Below are 18,594 nucleotides of genomic sequence, written 5' to 3' on the forward strand. Positions count from 1 at the left end.
CATAGTACCACTTGTCCACAAAAATGCATGCCTCCTCCAGTCTTTCCACATTGCCTGGCAAGAAATTAAAATTCTAGACTGATATTTATGACTGCATATTGACATGTATGTTTGACTAGATGAGAGAAAAAAATGAGTCATTTCAAGCAACTATATTGCCTCTTCTGAATCAAATGGGGATTTTTATCAATAGATGTGAATGCACATTTTTCACTAATGTATTGCTTAAAGCTCTGCTATGAAAGCATCCTCCCTTACCACTATCACTTCTTTCAAGATGAAAATCAGGAACAAATAAGACTAATCTAGAATCCTATGGTTTCGTATTTTCAAGAGACCATATGTAGCACCATTAAATTCACTGTACATAAGGGGCACATCTACACGAGATGCTAACTGCACATTAGCTGAATGATACTGTGCAGTAGCATGTCACAGCACCAACAAACAGTGCTAGCACACTACTGTATAGTATTATTAGGCTACTGCACAGTAGCATCACTTAAAAGGCATTCGCCAGTGCTACTGCGCAGCAACTCTGGTGACCGTGCATTCATTTAGTAAACAAGTACTAAATAAATGCACAGTAACCACTGCACAGTAGCATCTTGTGTAGACATGCCCAAGGTGTAGGTTTTGTTAATGGCACCCTAAAAGTATCAAGACATACAAGGCAATAAGAACATATTACATACCTGTCATATACATTAAGCAGCCAGTTGAGAGACATATCTACACAGAGGGGAACGTTCACCAGTTCCTTGTGCTTCTCTTCAAGTCCACTGTAAACTGTAGTGAGGCAACTGATCACATCCTGGACGCCAACGAGCTGGTCGTTTTGGTTCAGCTTGTGCTCTTTGAAAACTTCATTTGTTGTGTTCAATTCCAACAGGTCCACTAATGACAGACAATTATAAATAAAAATGGCATTACTAATGATATCTCAATATTCCACAGCTGCACCTTGAGTTCTCAGCTCAATCACTGCAGGGAGGATGTTAGCTGAAAGAAATGACTTTCCTTAGTAGCATTGTGGTAAAACACCTCTCTGTTAGCTGCAGTTCACCGCTATTTTTGTTTCTTATTTGTTTGGGGTGGGGGGAGGGGGTTGGATAAAATAAACAATTAATATGCTGAGATATTACAATGGGAGTTCTCCGAGTCCCTCAGAAAGCAGAATCTGGTCTGGATTACTAAATGATAAACAACTCTAGTCAGTGCAAAGCAGTGCAAATTCTTAGGTATTGATAGAACAAGGCTATAGTTATGAAGAACTAGTTTATTCCTGTTGGATAACAATGCAAGCTAGGTGACGAGAAATAAAAAGAAAGGTATTATTTAACTTTTTCTAACAGCAATTGAGATGAAGAATAACTTGGTATAAGGAAGGACAGTATGAACCAAGTGCTGGTATAATCCTCAATGACATTTTTGATTAGATGAGTTAGAATTTTAGCAAGTAGCAGTAATAGTTTCCTGGCATCGTTTTCCATAGTAACCTACAGTATGAATCTAAAATACTATCATCCGCGGTTGTTCCTTTCTGTGTAGAGTCAGTAGTGCATTAACATTATAAATGCAATTTCTCAATGGAAATAAGGCTTGACAGTTCTAGGATGAATAATAAATTGCTGCACACCAGCAATATAAAATGAAGACCCCAGAAGGGCAGAACTCTTTGTATACCATGAGATAGGTTTAGCAGGGGCTAGAAAATGAGACAGACAGAAAACAAAAATGGCAGTGGCAAAAACTGTACTGCTACTGGGTGTTTAGATACCTCTCTACTCTATTAGAGCAACTGAGCTGAGTTTCAATGAGCTGATATTAGAAGGTATCCTTAAACAATAATAGAACATTCTCAACTCCATCTTGTCCAATTTACTTATCCATATACCAATATACAAATAAGAATAAGACAATAAAATACTTCTTTCACAGTCCTTGCTCTTTCCCCATATTGACACATGGTGTATTCTGACTTAACAATGTCCTTAGAGATTGGGCGCTTAGAGAAGTATTTATGAAAAACCTGCCACACCTCTTCGGCTTGGAAAACACAGCATGTGCGCATATATGGCAGGATGCTAAAAAAGTAAAACACTTTGCCATTTGTATAACTGCAAGGAACCACTGGGCCTTGTAGTATGACCGTAACATCTTACAATAGCTGGAATAAGTAAAATATGCATAAATCTCATGGAAGCAACTGAGAATCCAAAAATCAGAACAAAAGGAATAAAAAGAATCTCCAAACTATGGTTTGAAAAGGCAGAACTGATGTGAGAAAATGCTATTTAACCACACATATATGGGGTGTGTCCACACATGCAGGCACATGCGCTTGCAGCAGCTCAAATAGAAGCGGCGCAAATTTGAGTCAAGGCTTTTTGCCTCAGTGCACATGTCCAGACATGCACTTTGGTGTGGGGCGAACTGTGACAGTTGGGGAAAAATAACCCTGCCTGGCTCCTCCCGGATCTGCAGACAGGGGGAGCTAGAGCCTGGGGCCAGCACCTGTGGGCCCAACCAATTGGTATCTGGGGACACTAGCCGCTTGTGCCAGCTGGACTGCTGCAGCAGCATCCCCAATCCATTTTTTAAAACACCCCAAAATCCATGTTCTTCCACAATTAAAACAAAAGACCACTATACATATCACACTGAGAGAGAGAGAGAGAGAGAGAGAGAGAGAGAGAGAGAGAGAGAGAGAGAGAGAGAGAGAGAGAGAGAGAGAGAGAGAGAGAGAGAGAGAGAGAGAGAGAGAGAGAGAGAGAGAGAGAGAGAGAGAGAGAGAGAGAGAGAGAGAGAGAGAGAGAGAGAGAGAGAGAGAGAGAGATCAGTTGGGCAAGGCTTTATTGATATATTTACAAAGTTAAAGCAATTTAGAAGCCTACCAGTGTCTCTATCATCATAATAAAATAAATACATAATAAAATAAATTCTAAATATCTATATGGTTTGATGTGTGCTTTTGGTTTTCTTCTCACATGATGGCTGTGTGATGGGGGGATGGGGGGTTTGCAGGAGTGGGGTGGGAAGGGGTGTGGAGGGGGATACAGGTTGGTGTATGGGTAGGTGTGGGGCAATTGTGGGGGAATTGTGGATGTGGGGAGACCTTGTTGGGGGCTGCTCAGGAGGGGTTGGTCCCCTGGCTCCCACAGGGTGCAGTCCCCCCACACAGCACATGGACTGCCCCGCCCTGCAGAACCACAGCCCCTCCCCAACAGGGTCCTAACCAACCTGCAGGGCCACAGGCCCTCCTCCCCCATCCCACAGGGTCCCAGGCACCCTACAGGGCCACAGCCCCCCCACGCAGGGCCCACAATATACCCCCTGCAGCAACAGTGGGAGTGGGGTGCTCAGAGCCTGCTGCTGCCAGCCCCTCGCAGCATGTCCCTGAGCAGCTCAGAGCTGGGGCTGCCTGTGCTGCTTGTCAGGGACTGGCACCTCTCACCAGTGTCACCCAGGGGCTGGAGCCACTTGCGGGCACCTCATATCGCACCGACTCCAATGTGGCTCGCTAGCCCAGTTTTGTACTGGAGCAGGTCCTGTGGCTCCAGGAGGCATGGCTCCTGTGCAAATGCACACTAGATGCAAAGCCTGGGCCAGATTGCCTTGGGTCGGGCCAGTGGTGTGCATTTTCCATGAGGCTCAGGCACACCTGGAAAATGCACCCCACCAGCTCAATCTGGCCCGGGCCGCACAGCTAGCGTGTGTTTGCACAGAAGCCACACCTCCTGGAGCTGTGCATCCCACTCCAGTGCAAAGCTGGGCTAGTGAGCCACTGCCCCTGCTTTGGGGGGCCCCACAGCTCTGCTGTGGCCACCATGCACCACCAGCTCTGCTGTGGCTGGCCACTTCACTGGCTCCACGCTCTGGCTGCTCACCACCCCCTCACTCACCAACCCCTGGCCCCACACAGGCTGATATGCCTTGGGCCCCACACACCCCTAGGGACAGCTCTGGGGCTGTCACAAGCCTGCCCCCACCCCTCAGTGGCCGCGGTGCTGGCAGCAGCGGGCAAGCTGGGCTGTGGCAGCAGCAACACACCGCTGTGTGACCTGGGATCCATACATGTTGAATGGACCTGCCGCGGCCCATCCAACACCATGCACTAGCCATACAGCACAGCATCGCCACCGGCTGTGCCTGCAGCAGAGCCACAGCCACGCTGCCTGCTGCCACCACTGCTGCAGGAGCCGGGCAGGGGGGCAGGCATGTGGCAGCCGCTGCTCAAGACCCTCCACAAACCCATCCCCATATGGGTCATCCTCTCCCCTTGCTCCCACCCCCCTCCAACATCCCCCTCCACTTTCCATAGCTCCCAACAACCCCCTCCACTCCCAACACCTCCTGACATCCCCCACCACTCCCCACAGCCTCCCAACATCCTCCTGCCACTCCTTGCACCCATCCACGCCCAGCCATACTCATAAACCACCCACTCCACATCCCTAACTTACCCTTGATAGCACCGGGGGCAGCAGGAACACAACAGAGATGCTCTGGCCAGAAACCAGAGCATCTCTCCTGGAGGACCAACTCCTGGATTGTCTCCAGGCATGGTCTTGACCTGTGCCTTGCCCCGCCGTTCCACGGTGCATTTTTTTTTTACCCCTGGATATCTAGGAGTTTAATTTTGCCCCCGCGCTGTAAATATGCAGCACAGGGAACTTTTCTTGTTCCCGCACACATGTCTTGCCATGTCTCAAAGGGGTTTGAGATGCTTCAAGATGCACGTGCATGCTCATCTGGATGCACCCATGAAGTCCAAGACTGTTTAAGATCATGTCATTCTTTCATACCCATTGGGTGTGAAAGTATGGGTCAGAACTCAAAATTCTCATAACAGGTGCTCTTTAAAACACTACAGTATTGCACTTGATGTGCTGGTAAATGAAACCTCCTCAGTATTAAAACAAACATTTTTTTGGCTTAAAGTAGAGATACTTGCAGTTGGACTTTCCTAACACAAAGGGCTTTACATTGAAAATTTCAGTGCAAGCAGATACAGCAACTATTTTTCAGTCTCCAAGACTTGAAGTGCTATGCTCATGCAAATTAATCAACAGTATTTAGGATGCTGAAAGAGTCCCACTTTTGACCTGATACCTGATATAACAAAGAATAGAACAGACTTAAAGGACAGCACATTTAATGCACTTAAAAATGTATGTAGACTAAGTTAATGAAGTATACATGGAATCAAAGTTCATGCCATTGAGCTGTATTGATAGCTTGCGGGGTGTGGCAAAAAAGGAATTTCTAGCTTCCCAATATTCTGCACTGGTCATCTGGCTGATTATACTGAGGTATATTAGGTCATCAGGAAGTTGTTTCTATTGTCAGACACGGTATAATTGATTTTGTAAATTATTCTTGTATAATAAATATTATGTTGAGGAAATCCTAGCCTCACATTAGGAATTATGGGGGGGGGGGCGGAGGGGAAGGAAGCGTCTAAAAGGGCTTATAAGAACGTTTAACTCTGCCCTCTCTCACACACCACAGCCAGAAAGCATTCTATCAAATCCCTACAATATGTCATTGATAGGGAGCAGGAGATAGAAAGGCACTGCCAATCTCTCGCCAATCCTGTTCCCAAAGGCTTTTAAGTAACAGCCTGTATCCAGATAGGGAAAGGTTTAACCATATTCAAGTGCTCATGCTGGCTTATGGCCATAATACAGCATATGTTTTAGTGAATTTTCACTGCCCCAGTTTGAGTCTTGCCAAATGACAGGAACACGCGTAAAGACTGACTCATTAACTGTCCAATTAACTGAATGAGGCTCACACATCTTTCCTTTCTACACTATGGACGCTTTCCTGAAAAAAAGCCATAAACATAAGCAGAGCCATTCTGCATGCTTCAAGCTTATGTGCTCATCTGGCTCAGGAGCGAGTGACAGCATGCTGCCGCTAATGGCAAATTCAAAGTTGTTGTGGTTTTGTAGTAAAGCACTCCTGTGAAGTTGTGACCTTGTAAATGACAACAGCCCACAGGAAAGCCAGGCTAGAGGATGTTGACACACATTCTGGCAGCGCGGTCAGCTCCAGTGTTCGCCACCCTTTGTTAGAGTTAGAGTTCTTACGAACGTGGTTTAATTCAAAATCACCTGCAGAGGCCCCATGACCGAATGCTGGTTGAAAAAGGATTCTCTTTTCCCCCTCTGGTATACTTTATTTCTTGTTATCAGTAACAACATTTCCCTGATTTGAGTTCAAGTGCATCTTACAAGAATAAGAAAATTGCACAATCCAGAATCAATACATATTTATATCCTAGCACAGTGAGTCCCAATACCAAAGTGAGGCCTTTTCATAGTACTCTAAAGATATAACTAAGTACTCTTAGTATATAACTAAGGACCTACCAAAAATTGCAATTTTTGTGGAAATCGCAAATTAAGTAAGTCCCCCGTGAAAAAGCCTGGTTCCTGTGAAAAAGCTATAAAATGAACGGCAACTGGATAGGGAGGAGTGGGGGAAAGGAGCTGAAAACAGAGGTGGGAAGCTCTGGTATCCTGAAGCATAGGGGAGGGGGAGGGGGAAGGGGAGGAAAATTTTTGCGGCAGAGCATGGTGGGCCTTTCCTATGAAGAGGGCCCCAGAAGTCCCGTCCCTCTCTGGAGATTGACAGATGGCCATTTGCAATCTCTCGGGGGGGGGGGGGGGGGACATACCTCTGACTGGCTGAAGGGCCCTGGAAGTCCCCACTCTCCTCAGAGATTAACAGATGGATATCTGTCAATCTTCAGGGAGGGGTGGAACTTCCAAGGCCCCTCAGCCAATCAGAGACGTGGGAGAGGGTGCTGCACTCCACCATGAAAATGGTGACCAACACCGCTCTCAGACCATGAAATCGGGGGGCACCCCCCATGATTTAGGTAGGCCCCTATATCTAACAGAATGGATCTGCAGGCTCCTTTCCTCCTGCCCAGCCACAAAACAGAGTAAAAAAATGCTTCCTTCCCCACCTCATGCACCCCACATAATAGAAAACAAAAAAAGCAAGTACCTGTGCAACTCTTGTAGGAAACAAACTGTTCTATTTACTATAAAAATAAATCTATCAAAATCTACCTCCCAAAGAGCAGAATACAAAGAAGTATTATTCTACCTGTTTGCTCTTAAAAAAAAGAAAGAAACCTCCCTTTCCAGAGCAGAATCACAGAAAATTAGGGTTAGAGGGGACCTCAGGAGGCAACGTAGTCCAATCCCCTGCTCAAGGCCAGGACCATTACAAACTAGATCTTCCAGCCAAGGCTTTGTCTAGCCAGGTCTTCAAAACCTCTAAGCACGGAGAGTCCACAAACTCTCTGGGCAACCTGTTCCAATGCTTTACTACCTTCTAAGGAAGATTTTCCTAATATCTAACCTAAACTTCCCTTGATGCAACTTGACACCATTGCTCCTTTTTCTGTCATCTGCCACCGCTGAGAACAGTCTAGTTCCATCCATTTTTGAGCCCCACTTCAGGTAGTTGAAGGCGGATATTAAATCCCCCCTATGTCTTTTCTTCTCCAGACTAAATAAGACCAGGTCCCTCAGCCTCTTCTCATAAGTCCTGTTCTCCAACCCTCTAACCATTTTTGTTGCTTTTCACTGGATTCCCCAATTTGTCCACATCATTTCTGTAGCGGACAGTACTCCAAATGCAGACTCACCAGTGCCAAATAGAGGGGAATAATCACTTCCCTTGATATGCTGGCAACACACCTACCAATGCAGCCCTGCATGATGCTACCCTTCTTTGCAACAGGGGCACACTGCTGGCTCATATTAAACTTACTGCCAATAAGTTAGGGGAAAAATGTTTTATGCTATTGGAGATCTCTCAATCATGGTATGCAGAATGTACCCCACCAGGCACACACTACTGCACCAATTCTTAGCTACCAGTAGGTTGGTCCCTGTCTTCACTGTGTGTCAATTACTACTCTACCGGCAATTAAATGCCACCTTTTTGGGAAGGTATACAAGTACTAAGAATTACTACTATAAGACATACAAAAAACTAGAACTCTTGGTTCCAAAATTATACCTTTTATTAGACCAACTGGAAAATGGCAAGAAAATTGTCCTTTTCTGCCAAGTACCAAGTACACCCCTGAAAGAATTACTATATGCATTTCATGGTTTGGTAAATTGTGGTACACAGAAGTTAAGTTTCTTGACCAAAATCACATAGTGAATCTGCGGCAGGACTGCACACAGAATTTAGGAAGCTCTCTGCTCTTACTCCCCCCTCTCTCCTTCTGCATGGATAGCGCAGACTAAAAACAGAAACCTACAATTTGAATTCCAAGAGAGTGCTGAACTTACATATTAATTAATCTGATTATACATTACTACTGCCACATTACCTATTCACATTTCAAAGTCAAAGTCTATGAAGAACAAGTGGGACTAAGGTTCTCACTTCAGTTTTGTCCTTGTATTTCTTCCCAAAAAGGCCTTCTTCTCAGTCATACATGCTCTGACCGCAATTTGTCACATTGACCAGTCTGTGATGACCTCTATTTCTAGTGATTCTATTTGACACTTTCTTTGCATTCGTGCATAAGCCAGACATAAGCCTTTCTGAAACATTCTACATTCAGACACCTTTAGAATAAACAGTCCACATTTAAATTATGAGAAGTGATTTTTTATTTTCAAATGACAGGCTGGCTCAAGTGGTGAGTCAGAAGCACAGCAGACTCATTTCTCACCCCTGCCTACACAAGAGACAAACCAAAAGCACAGTTCTGTGTGTCTTTTTTGAACCCCACTTTCATAACGGGTGCTTACAGATGCTGTGCTTTGTTTATCTGAGCAGTGATCCCATGAGTACAAAAGAAATACCAACTGCTATAGCCACAGGGAATTAAACTACATCCTGTACCTTTGGCTAGGAGATGAGCATTTGTAAGCAGGCAATGACAGAAAGAACAGCATTTATTATATTTTTTTTCAGGCCTCTATAAAATCACACCAATGAGTAAGGAGTTTCAGTGAAAGAGACAAAAAACGGGGTTTGGAAACTGAACTTTTTTAGGATGCTTTGTTTTATGGCTTTAACAAGCACCATCTTTCTAAGCTATCTGTTCCCTTCATGGGTTCTTAATACCTTAAATGAACTCATTATCTAATATGCATGTACAATTAAGTTAACAAATCTCTTCAGATGTCAGGCAGAAACAAGGGGGATTTTCAGTCTTCACTCATGAGACACTGTATCGACTACTAAACAGCAGAATGAACTGTAATACAAGAGTTCTCATTCTGGTCTGGTCTGATAGGTGACCTCAGACAAGTCGCTTCACTTCTCATGGCTTGTTTCCCCATCATAATACTTGATGATAATACTTTAATGATTGGCAAAGCACTCCGAGGTCTGCAGTTGAAAAAGGGCTAAATACTGCTGTTATTGCATCTCTCCACTTTTCAGGATTTGGAAGGAAACACTGTTCTTTCTTATTGCTTGTTAAAAGTAATCTGAATTAAGTTTCATTCTATTCTGCACAATTTCTTACATTCTGCTCATCACTGTAACATCAAAGTGCTTTCTAGCAATTCACTAAGCAAGGAAACCAGTTGTGTGTAATTTGTCCCTTCATGTTCTTCCCACTAGGAGAATTAGGTACAGAAAAATGGCTTGTTTTGGCTTGGTTTGAGTTTTTATTTTTTAATATATACAGTGTGTTGCTATGTATTTGTGCCTGAGAAGGCAAGGTTAAATAAGCAATCCTTTCACTTCAAAAAAAGTTAAGGCTGTGGTGATCCCTAGAAACCATCAGGATTCATTCCAGTCTCAGAACCATCCATTGTGCCAGAGGAGCATAATAGTTAACCATGGCTTTCATCCAGGAGTTTTAGACAATCCTTTGGCTATCCTAAGACCAGGTTATGGAGGTTTTTCAAGGTCAAGATCCTGGCCTTAATTTAAAATGCTACACGAGGGGATGCTTGAGAGGCCCATGGTAACCTGTGTTGCTGAAGAGATATATTGCAGCCTTCCATAGTAGATGGCATTTTTATAGTGCTACAAGCATCACATTCAAACATTCAGCATTGCTGAGGTGCAGCCAGAACTGACAATCAGGATAAAACCATTGTCTAACAAGATGGGGATGAAGTTTCCTAAGCAAGCAGAGGATAACAGAAGCAATGCTCCCAGATGCCGCTCTGTGGGAGCTTAACATCACTGAGGAAAGCCCAGAGTATGGCTGAACTAATCCATTTTAAGTGCATGCCTTCAACCAGTGGAAAACTAATGTTTTCAAACTGTTTTAACTATCTTACTGCTGCTGTGTATGTTTCTTTTTTTGCAGAGATCATGTTGTGAGGTTGTGGCATCTCCATCCCTGGAGGTTTTTAAGACCCCAAAGCTAGAAAAACTTGGCTGGGATAATATAACTGGGACTGATCCTGCTTTGAGCAGGGGTTGGACTAGATGGCTTCCTGAGGTCCCTTCCAACCCTAATTTTCTATGATTATACATTTAAAACTCTGCCAAGTGGGATTTATAAGATGAGTACATCCTTAGTCTTGTTTGAGATGCATTAATAGATGCATGCCAGTGTTTTATTTGCTTTGCTGGCATCGCATTCATGGCTCATGTTAATTCTATGGTCTACCAAGACCCCCAGGTCTCTTCCGGTTGTGGTGCTGGTAAGTGTAGCACTGTTGAGGTTGTAAGCATGTTGCAGGTTGTTTCTCCCCAGGTGTAGCACCTAACATTTCTTGGTGTTGAATTATCATCAGGTTTTGATTCGCCCACCTTATGAGCCTGCCCAGGTCAGCCTGTATCCCCAGCCTATTCTCCAGCATGACCACAGTCCCCCATAATTTGGTGTCATCTGCAAACTTTGCCAATCTGTTTTTAACACCCAAATCCAAGTCATTAATGAATATATTAAAAAGCACCAGTGCGAGTACTGAACAATGAGGGATGCCACTGGTCACCAAGTGCCATGTTGACTCAGTTCCATCTATTATTACTGAGAATTACTAAGAGAATTATGTTCTTTTATTCTGATTACTGACAAGAATAAAGAAGGAGCATAGAGTGGACAGATCAATCACAAAAGAAAGCAGGGCCCTGTGTTTGTTAGTGAGCCACTCAGATGAGAACTTTAAACCTATAAAGTTTGGCGGGGGGGTCAAGAAACTAATGTAGCCTTCTGAACCAGGAGGACAAGCCAAAAACCCAACCAACCAAAATCCCTAGATGTGCTTTTTTTTTTCCTTTTGATATTGCAGAAGAAAAGCCACAGAATAAAAACAAACTATTATCTTTGGTAGCAGTAACATTAGCAGTAGTAAAAGAACCTTTTATTTCTGAGAAAAATTGACAGCAAACCCAAGTAAGGAGGTTAGAGAATGGCCAAAGATGGAGGTCAGCAACCTATGGCCCAAAGTACCATTTTATCCAGCCCACAGAGTCAAGGGGCTTCTGAGGTACTTCAGCAGCAAGGGACTTCTGCAGTTGGGAGCTTTGCCCAGGCATCAGCTGGGCAGCAGAGAGCAGCAGTGGTGACAGCACTGCAGGGCAGAAGAGTGAATGCACCCAGTGTGATGATGGAAGTATGGGCTTGGTTGGAAGCAGCCTGTGCTCAGAACTAAGTTCTATTAAAGTCCTCTCCCCTCCCTCCCCCTCCCCAGCTCCAAAATGTTGCAGACCTCTCACCTAAGCCAAGCGCACAGACCTGAATATCTTCACCCCTACCCAAACTTTGGACAACTTACACTCAGCTGTGCCCAAAGCTAACATGGAAACAGTCCTTTCCCATACAGGGCAATGTTTTAGTATAAAGGCTAAATCTCTAAGTGGAGAACACTGCAACAGGGAGGTTTATTTTCTCTCAATATAGATGAACACCCTTTTGGACTTGGTGTATTCTGGTTCAGGATCACAGAAAGGCTCATTTGCTACTGCACAGTATCAATTTATCCTGGGGCCAGGATATCGTTGCAAAAGTCAAGTATTTATTTTCATGTTGCTTTCAAATATATAAATCAAGGGAGATGCCAAGTCAACTTATCTCATTTGACCAAACTTTCCTTCCTTTCCTTTCATTACCCATATTTAATTCACAGCAGTTACATATTCTACAGACAATCAATGCTGTCATTTTACGGTGTGAATGACAAACTGTCAAGGAGACTTCTGACCTCTTGTTTACCAGTAGTGGCTCTAGTACTGGGCCCACCCTCCTTTCTGCAAGTAGTATACAGAGCGATTAATTAGTTCTGAAGGATAAACTTACAGCATAATGCCTTTTGCAGTCTTCGGATTTTGATAGCTGTACGGTAGGCAGAAAAGCGTACGTTGTTCAAGTCAGCTAAAATACACAGAAAAATGTTAGCTGGTTCTAAAGAAGGATCAATAGCAAGGAAAATGAAGCCAGTCTGTAAGACTATTTTGACATATAGTATTCAAACAAAAGCTTGGTCTTAAATTCACATTAAAAATAAGGGTTAGCAGAAGAAGAGAAAATATAACATTGAAGCCCAAGGCATGAAGTTAGGACCTGGTTTAAATTATCTGGTAGTCAACTGAAAGACTCCTTTTAATGTCAGTGGGACAGGCACACCAGAAATGCAGGCATCATTACACTGACATACATGCACTACGGTGTTTTCCAGAGAAGCATGAGGACTAGAGCTATCTCACAGTATAATCAAAGAAAGTACAGATGAAGGATGGGTGATGGATGCAACCAAGATCATAGTAATGCAGTGCTGAAGTTTAACCTGAGTCTTCTAAAGCCAACATTTCCATAATGTCATGTTATCTGATATTATTTCCATAATGTCAATCACTTGTTAACACCTCAAAGATGGGAACATCAGTATATAAACTGGTAGAGGGAGAATCAGGTAATTTTCAATTTTACAAACTGTTAAGTATAATAGTATCTTTTCTTTTTTAATAGTATTTTATCCTTGCATGCCTGAGGGGACATTTTGCATCGAATGCAGATGCTTATACAGGTATACTGTCAATTCAGTGCTTTCCTAATACATGAAACAGGCTTTCGTTACTAGTTATCAGGCTCTGAGACAATGAAAACACAGGGTTTTGTGTCCCTGATTACAACAGAACTGAAATAAAATAACATACTACATAAAAGGGTAAAATTAATTCTATTCAATTAAACCTATTTGTTGAAAAACAACATAGACAGACAAAGACAACATGTTTCTTGGCACTAAGTATTCAACCACATAGGAAAAAATGCTTAGATCAGTGGGGGCCGACCTTTTTGATTAACACATCACAAATCAGTGCAATACCCTGCAGTCTCCTAAGTGCCACTCCTATCCCCTTCTGCTACCTCATTTGCTGCTCTGCCTTCTGCTCTGTACTGTTCTCCACAATCAATCTGCTATTCTGCTTTTTGCACCATCTGCCACTGTGTTGCCTGTCCCCTCCCTTGATCCACTACATGCCACACACAGAGGGTGCTTATGGCACACATGTTGCAGGCTGGCCATCCCTGGATTAGATAAACAAGTACCTGACAAACTCAGGCACTTCCATTCAATAGAAATTGGGCATTTTATTCATCCTATTAAGACAAACTCCATAAAATCATTCATGTCAAGAAGAGCACTCACCTAGGGACTGGAAGAGTTCAGTCATTTTAGGATGATCCCAACAAGTTGTCTGCGTCTGGTGACTATAAGAGAGAGAGACAAGCAGAGCTTCAGATAAGAAAGAAATCATTCCAATGCACACACATATACAAACATGACTATATGCAGGAGTGATAAAAAACCCTGCTAGCTCATATCAACATACAAAGTCTGAATCATCCAATTCCTTGATGTTTCTGAACACAAAATAAACAACAATTCCTTGATGTTTCTGATCACAAGATAACCAACATGACCTCCCTTCCTTTATTTAGCTTCTTGTTTCTGAGCCCTTTTAACTCCTGCTTTTGTCAGTTTTCTCTTACCATATTGGCTGCACTCAGATTCTGAAGCTAAGTGAAAGGCAGATATGGTAAAGTTGCAAAATTTCCCTGCTAAGGGCAACAAATTTGTAAAATTTGAAGGATTTTTATTTTAGCTCTAACTATGCATTTAAAATTAGTAAATATCAGGATGTGACATGACTTTTCTCTGATTTTATGACTTTTCTGTAACATATTTAATGAAGTGCTAAATCACCTTTCAGCCTCTTAAACCTGTAAGTATCGACTATCATAGGATAAATGACTCTGTGCATTTATGCTCTCAACAGAAGATGATATAATAAGTACAGCTATTTAATCCACCATTTAACATCTCTGGTTTAATCCATCAAGATTTCATGTATGCAGCCATGTGGTTAAAACGCAGCTTACCTGATGCCCACTAAAATCTCATTTTTTTTCTCTCGTATTAGTCATGTGGTGGTTCTATTTCTCTATATTAACTATGAGCTTTAAGCCTGTTGAAATGATGATATATTCTTGACACACAAAACTTTGTATAATTTGAATTAGATTAGTTAAAAATAATTATACTAGAGATTAAAACTGAAAATTTCACATCTCTACTAAGAATTGGCAGAGTCATATTGAACATGAAATGATCCCAGATTACCAAATACATACTGAAGCACAAAAAACATGTTCTTTCTTTAATCTTTGTTTTTATTTGAATTTGAAAGTCCACAAATGCAAATAAGAATAAGTAAAATGGTCACTACAGGATGTACAAAACAACTATTAAGAATAGTGTGTATTTTATTTCTGAACAATCTATTTTTAAGGTGCTTTGCTTGTTGTACTTTAATGACACAAGTTATTTTTTATTTTCATAGGACCATAGAAAATTAGGGCTAAAAGAAACGTCAGGAGGTCACCTGGTCCAATGCCCTGCTCAAACTAGGGCCATCCCAATTAAATCATCCCAGCCAGAGCTTTGTTTAGCTGGGTCTTCAAAGCTTCTATAGATGGAGATTCCACAACCTCCCTGGGTAACCTGTTCAGTGCTTTACTACCCTCCTAGGGAGAAAGTCTGTCCTAGTATCTAACCTAAATTTACAAGCAAGCTACATCCATTTCTAAGACCATTGTTCCTTATTCTGTTATCTGCCACCACTGAGCACAGTCAAACTCCATCCCCTTTGGAACCACCCTTTAGACAGTTGGAGGCTAAAATTAACCCCCTGTCAATCTTCTCCTCTCCAGACTAAAGAAGCCCAGCTCCCTCAACATCTCCTCATAAGTCATATGCCCAAGTCCCCTAACTATTTTCATTGCCCTTCGCTGGACTCTCTCCAATTTGTCCACATCCTTTCTGTAGTGGGGGGCCAAGCCTCAACACAGTACTCTAGATGGGGCTCCAAAACTGGACATAGCACTTCAGATGTGGTCTCACCGGTGCCAGATAGAGGGAAATAATCACTTCCCTTGATCTGCTGGCAACTCTCCTACTAATGTAGCCTAGTACACTGTTAGCCTTCTTCGCAACAGGGACACACCATTGGCTTACATTCATCTTATTGTCCACTGTAACACCCAGGTCCTTTTCTGCAGAGTTCTTGCTTAGCCAGTTAGTCCCCAGCTTGCATGGGTGCATGGGATCATTCTGTCCTAAGTGCAAGACTTTGTACTTGTCCTTATATAACTTCATGAGATTTCTTTCAGTCCAATTCTCCAATTTGTGTAGGTCACTCTGAATCCTAGCTCTACCCTCCAGTGTATCTACTACTCTCCACCCCACCACTTCCTGAAGGTGCACTCCATCCCATCTTCCAGGTCATTGACAAAGATATTGAATAAAACTGGCCCTAGGACCAAGCCCTGGGACACTCCACTTAATACCAGCTGCCAACTAGACATCAAGCCATGGATTTCTATTTTTTGAGCCTGATGATCCAGCCAATTTTCTATGTACCTTACAGTCCATTCATCCCATTTTTAAAAGTTACATAATACAGTTCCCATGATGTACTTTGGCTGTGTACACATGTGAAAATTATCTGGGAGAATTTTCCTGGGTTTGTTTTCCTGGTAGAAAAACTAACCTGGAGATGCCTAAACAGATATTTGAATACTTGGTCCCTGAAGAACAGAAAGCGTGCAGTGCTGACAATGTGCAGCCAGGAGGCCTCTATGCCTACATTTCAGCCTGCTCTACTGGCTCCTTCAGTCTGGAGACAGATGGCAGCAGTGTACGGGGCATCCCTGACAGGCTGACCTAGACTGCCCAGGGTCAGTTTGTGTTGCCCTGAAGCACAGTACAGGTTTATGAAGGGTGTTGTGTTCTGCTCCCTGGTCGGGGGGGAGCATAACAGTCCAGTAAGCGACAAACGATCTCCTGGGAGTGATTTAACCCTAGTTGTTCCCAGGTTATTTTTCTTCTGGAGCTGCCATTTTTGCTCTGGGAGAAATATCCTGAATATCTCTACAATTATGGTTTCTACCACGAAGACAGTGACTTGCCCAGAAAAAAGTGAATGTCTGTACATTGCCTTTGTAGGTCTGAAATTTGGATTATAAATTTCAGCAAGAATAACTTCCTTGGGAAATTTCTGACATGTAGAACTGCATTTCTTTAGAGTGTATTCAAACATTTCAAAACTAAAAGCCAAGAAAATTTAATACAGCTTTGACTGACAACGCTTTATGAATGGAAGAGGGTGGTTATTTCTCCCATATAGTTATTTTTTGCTCATAACTGAGTTTTTGTGGGAGGCTGAGGTAGGAGGCTTGCTCGTGATGGGAAAAACGAAATAGTAAGTGATGGAAGGGTAGCAAAGCAAGACAGGGAAAAAATGGGCAAAATGGGCAAGTGTGGCATGAAAATGAGATGAAGATGGAGGGAGAGAATAAGGGCAGGGGAGCACACAGCAGAGAAAACCCTGGTCAAAATTGTAGAGAGGTCTCTCAATGGACAAAGGTCTGTATTTTGGCTGTTTTTGCAGCTGTTCCTTTTAGCTAGACTCTCTGGCTGGCTCTTCTCTGCAGTTTTTTCCTAAGACCACATAATCTGGGGTAGGAGGTGGGAGATGGAAATGCACACTAGTGTCCTAATACCTTTAGAGTGGAGGTGGGGAGGCTCTCCCCTTCTCAGTTCTGGGTCTGATGTGGTTAGGTCAGCAGAGATGGTCCTGGCTGAACCCCATATTACCTTCTACCCACCAAAAGAGCACTTCCAACTTCTGCTCCATTTGTTCCTATTTGCTTGAGTCTCATTACTATTAATGAGGAAGGAAAAAGAAAAGCACCAACTTCAACATTGCTATTTCCCACTAAAAAATTGTGTCTGATAATAATACTTTCATAATATTTTGAGCCCTTTTATGTGCACACAAATTGAATTTCACAGAAAGAATAAATGCATGTGCAGGTAAGCTTAACATGCAACAAATAAGAATGTCAGTCAAAGGAATCATTCTATGGGTCCAAAATAGCAGGCAAGAAAGATAAACTGCTTCCTGTTGATTTGCTTTATAAAGCAGCTTTATGACATGAGATCCATCTTTTCTGTGTAGCGTTACAATATTCAAACATTTCAAAACTCAAGGCCAAAAATATCTTGTGTAACTTTGACTGACAAAGCTTTGAGTGGAAGAGGGTGGTTATTTTTTCCCATATGCAGTTGTTTTTTGCTCATAACTGAGTTTTTTGTCAACAGATTTGAAAAAACACATTCTCAGTTGACTGCACTTCCACAGAATGACAATGGTTCATTATTAATGATCATGTTTATTGCCATGGACCCTTAAGGCCAACCAAGAATGAGGGCTGCTTTTATGCTAGATGCTATACTAACACAGAACAGCTGGTCCTTTGCCTGAGAATATTTACAGCACAAGCAAAACACTGAGTGATGGAAGAACACAAGTGGAGTGAGAAAACCTCATTCTAGTTCCACAGAATTTTTTCTGGAAGGTTGAGGTGTCAGGCTTGCTTACGATAGGAAAAGGACAGGGAGGAAAAGGGTAAAATGGGCACGTGTGGCATGAAGATGAGATGAAGATGGAAGAAGAGGGTAAGGGCCAGGGAGCACAGGGCAGAGAAAACCCTGATCAAAATGATAAAAGAGTTCTCTCAGTGGCTAAAGGTCTATATTTCGGCTGTTTCTCCAGCTGCTCCTTCTAGCTAAACTCTCTGGCTGGCTCTTCTCTGCATTTTTTTTTCCAAAGGCCATATAGCTGGGGGTAGGAGGTGAGGAGGGAAATGCACACTAGTGTCTGATGTGGTCTTGTACAACCTGAGGCAGTTTAGATTAGCCAATGAAAAGTGTGCTTAGAAAGTAACACTGAATAGTCTCCTGCACAAATAACATGGAAATGCAGGTAAAGGAATACCTTTCTTCCTGCACCCTGATGACTCCTTTTCTGTGTATTCAAGCCATAAATCTCTGTCCTGTCCTGATATACACAGTACATTCATTATGGCTGCAGTAAGGACCACTGCTTTTCTGGTAAATAAAGAAGGGAAATATGCAGGAAATAAGCTCCTGACAACCACGAAAACCAGAATGAACCACAGTAAAATTGAATTTACATTCTCCTTGAACTATTTATTTCCTTAACTATAAAAATTCTGTTGAGACCAGATGATAACTAGCAAACAGTCACAGTTTTCTCCACACA

At 42.7% G+C, this 18,594-nt stretch overlaps 1 protein-coding gene across 11 annotated transcripts in view; it reads right to left on the reverse strand.

The window, feature by feature from the left end:
- UTRN (utrophin) overlaps positions 1–18,594 on the reverse strand; it is a 580,332-nt gene that overhangs the window by 94,152 nt on the left and 467,586 nt on the right. For all 11 annotated transcript variants that reach the window (XM_025204844.1, XM_025204843.1, XM_025204842.1 and 8 more), the window contains 3 exons: positions 13,614–13,675; positions 12,260–12,334; positions 696–897 (listed from right to left, as the gene is read on the reverse strand). In XM_025204844.1, the coding sequence (XP_025060629.1) occupies positions 696–897; positions 12,260–12,334; positions 13,614–13,675 (339 nt within the window). The remainder of the gene's footprint in view (positions 1–695; positions 898–12,259; positions 12,335–13,613; positions 13,676–18,594) is intronic.

Source organism: Alligator sinensis, unplaced genomic scaffold (genome assembly GCF_000455745.1).
Source record: "Alligator sinensis unplaced genomic scaffold, ASM45574v1 scaffold153_1, whole genome shotgun sequence".
Lineage (NCBI taxonomy): Eukaryota > Metazoa > Chordata > Crocodylia > Alligatoridae > Alligator > Alligator sinensis.